Raw genomic sequence first — 7,774 nt, forward strand, 5'->3', positions numbered from 1 at the left:
TAAAATGCAACATTTTGGAATTATATCAATATAAAAAAAGCATGATTATGTATTGTGCCTTGATGTCTTATTTGTAACCAGTCAGTCTGAATTCCACGACCTTCAGTAAAATGTAGACGGTGCATTAACCAGTAAACAGGCAGTGAATGAAATCTGTACAGATAAAATCAAGTTCAATGGTTTTGTCAGAAGAAGTCTGTTTACCAGCCCCTCTAAAGCTCACCAATACATGTTTTATAACGTCTGTTTAATCTATTCAACTGTCCCTGAATTATTAGTTACCGGTCTTAAGATCTACTCATTAAAAACCATACAGTGATGTCACAACATCGACATTATAAACACAAATGTGTTCCAGGAGTATTGTAGTGATGCTTCAGAGGTGTTACATCTGACTACCATGTATTTCAGGAGACTGTTTGAACTTTACCAGAATAGGTCTGTTTCTATCTCGCCACTGCATGTGGAGTGAGTGGGCTTGACTGAAATAAATCTTTCAGAACAGCCTAAAGCTAACTGGCACTCATCATACATAATGTAATGGTTCATCATGTTGCCCATCTGCTAAAATTGTATTTCATACAGCGGGTCGTATCCATTCCGTCTATCAGCTGTGTGACTGTGTGTTCCGGTTAAATAACCTTGAAACCTGCTGTACCGACCGCTACAACCTCAGGTGACACCCAGCCTTCCTTCATCGTGATTCAACATTAATTTGTCTCTTTTCCTTTTTGATTTATATTTCTGAAAAGGATGTGCTTCTTGCAGTAGTGGGTTAAGTGTAGTAGATACATTTGAGGTACCACACCACACCACAATTCAAATAGAATTCTTGTTTTTACTGCAATACATTTATTTTAGAGATTTTTCACTACTTTCACTATTAATATATCAATAATACTGTAATATACTCTATATATTTATCTACAAATGGTATCATACTCACAGGGACATTTTCTGCATCATCTGTATGTTACTTTTGATACTATATACATTTTACTTCAGACATATTTTCAATGCATGACTTTGTTTTGCATTTTTTTACAAGACAGGAACTGAATATTTCCTCCACCACTGCTTTCTTAATGTTACCTCAAATATATGGATAAAAAGTAAATAAAAGAACAATCTGTTGCCTCACATATTGTAGTATTCTGTATATCTCATGTGCTGTATCAAGAACATGGTGCACTATAACTAACTAATTAACCAGTTTAAACGTTATTCTGCTTCCTATGTGAGGATGGATTGCATTACAGGTCGGTAAGAGGGTTATTTATTGTATGTCATCCTCATATTGGTTTAAGCATTGGTAAATAAAAAGACTAAAGCTTTACATAACAGGTTCAAAGCCTTATCTGGTCCAAGGTCATGAAAGAATGTTATTTATAAAATACCTTATCATTTTGCATGATTGGATGTGTGTTTGTTTCATTACATATTTGTTGCAAGTGATGGATGGTACATTTACTTTCTGTGGTGCAGTGGAAGAGCAGGTCATCCTTCAATCTGAAGATCAGCCGCTCGATCCCCGGCTTTACATACAAAACATGAATAGAATATGTTATTGAGAGATGTTTATACCCAGTATTATGAAGGTAAAATTTGCTCAAACTCAGCCAGCTACAACAGTAAATTGCGCCCTAACTGTGAATTGATTTTATGTTCAATACCACCTGGAATACATATATATTACTGTATGGACGCAGGAGTATTTTAACATTATTATGGAAACTTTCAGAGAAGTAGAGGCATCCATATGTTCCTGCTTTGGCACAATGGAAACAATCTAACAAATACAGACACATTGTACTCTTCAAATGTATTAGTGGAGTAAATTAAGTAGTTACATTATACGATATAAGGCATTTATTGAACTCTTGTTCAGTGCCTACTGCTATTAAAACTATGCAACTTAAAAAATATATATAATAATTTATCTAAAATTCTGTGGCATGATTAACTTTTCTGAAGATTAATTAAAGTTTCAGAAAAATAAATATAATCCATCTAATTTTAAATTGATTATCATGCATTGTATCTATGTCTTACATGCTCCTCCTAATGGCCCATATCTAAAAAAAATCCAAAGTGCAAAATAATGTAAACATCTAACTTAGTTTTGTAAATCAGTGACGTAAAATTATTAAACTTGCATGATTATTTAGACCTCAATTTCAGAATTGTCCGTTTCTATTAGAACATTAAAACTGCATTAAATAAAATATAACATGTCATTTCAATGTTTCAAAGTGTTGTACTTTCCCTGCAGCTTTGAGTCACACAGCCTGTTGCAACGGACTGCCCTTGACGCATGACTGTGTTTACTCAATAAGTAATGATTAAATCAGGATTCTGCTCCCCAAAGGACTCAGTAATGACCACTGATGAATCTGACATAAGGATCAGTCCGGCTGCTCCTCGTGCAACTAGAAGTACTCATACAACAGTAAGTAATATTTCTAACTCGTGATACTGATCACCGTGTGTTCAAACTGGAATGGATTTGTGATGTTTTGCAGTGGTGAAATCTTTAAGTAATTTCTATCTTTTCCTCATCTTTAACTCTATCTCTTCTTCTTGTAGTAATGAAGTCCTGGTGTGCCCTTGCCGTTCTCTCGTTGGCATATCTCTGCCATGGCGCTCTCTCCTGCCCGCCACTTTGCAAATGCTACCGCAGAAGAGCGGAGGTGGTCTGCAATGAGGTCCCTCTGACAGAGTACCCCTCCGAGGGTCTCTGGCAGAACACCACCTTGGTGACCCTCCAGTTCACGAACATCACCTCCATCTCCGAGCAGCAGCTGAGCGCCACGCCCCTGCTGCAGGGGCTCCACCTGTACAGCAACCACCTGCAGAACCTTTCTGCTCATCTCCTCAGGGGCGTTCCTCACCTTGACACTTTGGATCTCACAGGGAACCAACTGTCCGTCCTGCCTGCAGATGTCTTCGACCACGCCCCACTCCGCAACTTGGTGCTGAAGAATAATGCGATTGAAAAAGCTGACGCTGAGTGGCTGCCGGATAACAGCAGCATCACCTGGTTGGATATATCTGGGAACAGTTTAACGAAGGTCCCAGCGGCGCTGCTTCAGAAGCTGCCCCACCTGGAGAATCTAGACCTTGCCAATAACCGCCTGGACCAGATCTCTGCAAATTCTCTGGACCTGCTGAACAAACTCGAGAGGTTAAACCTGCGTAACAACAAGCTAGACACTCTGGATGCATCTGTATTTCAGAGCAGCCGTAACCTTACCTATCTGTTCCTCTCTCGGAATAACCTCAACAAACTCCCCAAAAACCTTTTTCAGGAGCTCAGTCAGCTCAAACTGTTGTGTCTGGATGAAAACCAGCTGAGCCACATCCCTGCAGGTTTGCTGGACCCTCTGAGCTCCCTGGAGGAGGAGGGGCTGGACCTGACCTCCAACCCCTGGCTGTGTGACAGGAAGGTGAGGTACCTCTGGGGGTGGCTGCAGAAGAACAAGAAGAAGGTTTTCCTGCCAGAGAGCATCGTCTGTGCCAGGCCGCAGTCTCTGGAGGGGCGCTCACTAATGTCACTGACCGAAAGGGAGCTCAACCTTCAGTCTTAATGTTTTCCATCCTCATGGTTATTATCTGACATGGTGTCATATTTTTTACTGAAACATTCTCTTTGGTTAATGTAATGTGAATGTATGATTAAATATGAGTAACGAAAGCAAACAAGAATGTCTGTCTGTCTGTCTTTACTTTAATTACAGATATAATGTGGCTCTGTCCAAAAGGTAACCAATCCATCTACCAGCTGAATCCAAATGTATAATTTTTTATGGATTGAACACAAACAAGATATAATATAAATTATCTTATAATTATTGAGCCTCCGAGGTTGTGAAGGACCACAGTAAGCAAAACTGGGAAGGCAGGGTAAGGTGTGAAAAATAAGGATTTTATTGCCCCAATGCTATTTACACATTTTGGATGGGGAACAAATCTTAGTGACGAACAATTACGAACTAAAGTTACAGACAAACATAGTGAGGTCTCCATGAAGCAAGAGACACTCATAATGAGCACTCCATGGAACAGGAGACACTCCAAGCCATCTCCCATGGCAGGGTATATAGCAGTCAGCGAGTCCATGTTAATTGGAAGGGGAGAGTAGACCTCGCTCCCTAGTAGTGCAGAATAGCCTGGCCGTTGAGGACATCCCTCTGTCTCAGGTAGCATGGCACGGTCCAATCATCCAGGCCAGTCTATTTAGGCAGGTGTGCTGCAGTGGTGCCAGTCTCTTTAAAGGATCATCGCCTGCAGGTAACTGACAATTGTTTGCACTCATCGCAACTCCATATATCTAAATTGCGTGTACTCAATAAAGACAATGGGTTACACACATGCTTTTAGTTCCCTCTGAAAGGGGTGTTCACTACAGAGATCTAGAAACCATCACCTCCAATTGGGCCCGTCACTGTTACAGCTGGTTCCAGCATGTAGGCAGCTTTTTGGACGGAGACAGGCCAGATGTTTCCAGTCTTTAGGCTCAGTGAAGCTGATTGGCTGCAGTCTGAAGCTTCATTTCGAATTGATAGACATGAGTGGTATCAATATCTATAAACATCACCTCTCAGCAGGAATGCAAATGAGCATATTTTCCAAAATGTCAAACTATTCCTTCAACAGATTGCATGTTCTTTAAAGAAAGAGGAATCCAAATACCAAGAATGAAAATGTATTAAATCAAAGACCTGATTCATTCCATTCTCGGAAATATAATTTTTTTATACATCAAAGATTTACAAATCACTTTAAACAGCGTTTTACTACTGCATAAATCTGTTTTTGTAGGCATGAAAACAGGAAAGTATTGATTTGTGTGTCTTGTATTTGAAAGAAGTAACCACTCACCGGCTGATGAGCTGGTTTGTTTGCTTGGTTTTGTTTGCTTATTTCAACATTTTGTCCTGACTCGCTGCTGGGAACAAAAACACTCAACATTCTATGAAACCAAGCTGTGGTATAAAAACAGAAGCAATTCTGCAGTGCTTTTCAGGTAGGATTCAGCTTTTCATATCATATTTTCAGAAACGTTGATATTACTTGTAAATACCTGATCATTTCTTTTTAGATCATTTTCTTGTCGCGTCTCTCACACTGTATGTTTCCTTCATGCAGGCTTTAAATATGAACTTATGGATGCTCCTGACTTTCACTGCACTGGCTGAATGTGCCCACTCTTGCCCAGATCTGTGTTCCTGTTCCTTTACACCTACTAGTGCCGAGGTAGTGTGCAGCCAAAGTGCCCTTACACATTTCCCTGTCGATGGTTTACCCTCCAACACCACTCGCCTATCCATCCAATCCACCAACCTCAGCAGCATTACAGCGAGCCATTTGAAGGCTGTGCCTCTTTTGAACAAGCTCCAGCTCTATCACACCAACCTAAAAAGCCTTCCTTCAGATCTACTGAAGAACGTTCCTCACTTGAACATGTTGGATCTGACAGGAAATCAGCTGGTTCGTCTTCCTTCTAAAGTCTTCAGCCATGACTCACTTTGTAGTCTTGTGCTGAAGAATAATCTGATCGAAACAGCTGATGCCGAGTGGTTTTCTGGCAACAGTAGCATCACCTGGTTGGATTTGTCTGGAAACCGTTTAACTGTTGTACCCGCCGCTCTTCTTCAGAAGCTGCCCAGTCTGGAGAATCTAGACTACAGTGATAACAATCTGCAGGACCTACAACCCGCCGCTCTAATGAACCTGCACCGCCTGGAGACACTGAATCTCGCCAGTAACAACTTAAGCTCCTTGAAACCTTCAATCTTCAGCCACAACCTGAAACTATCGCAGCTGTTTTTGCAAGATAATCAGCTCCAAGAGCTGCCAGGGACCCTCCTCCAGGGTCTTCAACATCTCGATCTTCTGCTGCTCAATCAGAATCTGCTGCAGTATGCCCCCTTGGGGCTGCTGGACGACAGAAGATCCTCTTTCCGGATTGTTTTAGGAGGAAACCCCTGGGTGTGCGATGAGAAGATGGAGTATCTGTGGAAGTGGCTAGCTGTCCATCCTCAAAATGTCCACTTCTTGGAGGAGGTGACATGTGCACAGCCCGAGGTGCTTAAACACAGACTAGTGGCTTCTTTAACTTCCAGTGAGCTTGGACTTCACACGATTCAAAATCAGTGATGTGGAGGTGGTAAAAGTTTAAAACTCTGGTCTTTACATTCCACTAAAATCAGATGATAAATGAATCGTCAAAGGCTGAAATAAAATACTTTCCTATGTCTCCTTGATCCCCTTCATTGTTTGGATATTGTCCAGCCCACTGGGTGGCGTAAGGCACTTAATACATTTTCAAAGCAATGACTGAACAGACAGTGCAGCTTATTTAAGAACTAATTTAATTAACAGATCCCATCCAAACATCTGTCAAATCAAAAATTGTGGTGCTAATGCTTTCTTGTTATATTGATCTTGATCTGAGGCACCTCATCTCAAATATTGTAATTCAAATTATGGACAAACTATTTATTTTTTTCTATCATACTCTCTTAAGAGCAGGGTCCAAAAGCTGTGATTTAGAGTGGTGTTGCAGAATCGCAAGAAATCAAAGAGCTCTTTACTTGAGGCTTTCTGATAATCTTCCGGTGAATGCTTACGCCAACAGATCTGCTTCACTCGGGTGTTGGTTGCATCGCAGATTGCAGCATTGTTTCAGTCGTGCCCGTTTGTTTTTAATGATGTTGAGCATGTAGGAGTGTGTGGGCAGTGCAATGGCTGAGTCTTCCAGATGACCTCTGCTGGGTGTGTTTTAAATATCTCTGTTTCCTCAGGTCTCTCTCTTATTGTGTGTGTGTGTGTGTGTGTGTGTGTGTGTGTGTGTGTGTGTGTGTGTGTGTGTGTGTGTGTGTGTGTGTGTGTGTGTGTGTGTGTGTGTGTGTGTGTGTGTGTGTGTGTGTGTGTGTATATCTTCTGTGTGCCCACACACACCCATGTGGTCAAGCCTTGATCACAGTGAATGCAGCCCCAAATGTAATGTATTACCACTATAAAATTATAACACATTACCTCCTCTAGAGACTGTTACTTATGAAAATCAAATTGATAGTAAATGCTCCACAGAGAGGAAGAGGGACATTTTCAGAGGTTTGGTGTATGTCTTTCATTCTACCTCTCTGAATTGTATCCTGGAGGTTAAAAGTTGAGGTCAAGGCTATAATGTTTGTCAGTGTGTAATGTCAGGCAGCTTGTTCCTGGTAAATAAGGATGAGGCTACTCTCCTGATCAGTGTGGAGGAATGGAGAATACTCTCTGCCATGCTGTTGGCTAATAATGACTGACTGACACTAAAATATAAAAGGTCACAGTTTGTTCGAACAAAATTTTTTTTTGGGGGAACTAAATGACTTCATGAAACAATTCTTAATTTCTCAGTTCAGTTGGGAACGAACGTGTAGTGACTCACCTGAGTGGCTAATCTTTATCCAACTAAATTCTTGGCTCACAAATAACAATTCCCAGTTCACTGTTTAGAAACTTAACCTAACTTAATTAACGCGCAGGTGGTCAGGTCTAGCACTACCAGGGAACGATGCATGTTCACTTGCACTTAACAGTGAACATGAGCCATGAGTGAGTAGTAGTATCAAATATTTTATTTTGAATTACGTGTCACGAACAAATATGTGCTGTATATGTGTCCCGTGTTTTAGTGGGACTACAATCAGTCAAAGCTCCGGTCAAGCACTGAACGATTCTGTGAATCTTTTCATTTGAGTGATTCAGTACACTGAACATAACT

The 7,774-nt window shown here is 40.9% G+C and overlaps 2 protein-coding genes across 2 annotated transcripts; both read left to right on the plus strand.

The window, feature by feature from the left end:
* Window positions 1-2,588: 2,588 nt before the first annotated feature.
* On the plus strand, window positions 2,589-3,587 carry LOC306734784 (uncharacterized protein; the record flags this gene model as incomplete). Its single annotated transcript, XM_079216175.1, has 1 exon — window positions 2,589-3,587. The coding sequence occupies one exon, from the start codon at window positions 2,589-2,591 to the stop codon at window positions 3,585-3,587; it is 999 nt and encodes a 332-aa protein (XP_079072301.1).
* Window positions 3,588-5,157: 1,570 nt separating this feature from the next.
* LOC306734402 (uncharacterized protein) lies at window positions 5,158-6,159 on the plus strand (the record flags this gene model as incomplete). The annotated part of the gene is made up of 1 exon (XM_079215759.1): window positions 5,158-6,159. One exon carries the CDS (start codon window positions 5,158-5,160, stop codon window positions 6,157-6,159), a length of 1,002 nt encoding a protein of 333 aa, XP_079071885.1.
* Between the last annotated feature and the right edge of the window lie 1,615 nt (window positions 6,160-7,774).

This window comes from Taurulus bubalis, assembly GCF_910589615.1.
Source record: "Taurulus bubalis genome assembly, chromosome: 3".
Lineage (NCBI taxonomy): Eukaryota > Metazoa > Chordata > Actinopteri > Perciformes > Cottidae > Taurulus > Taurulus bubalis.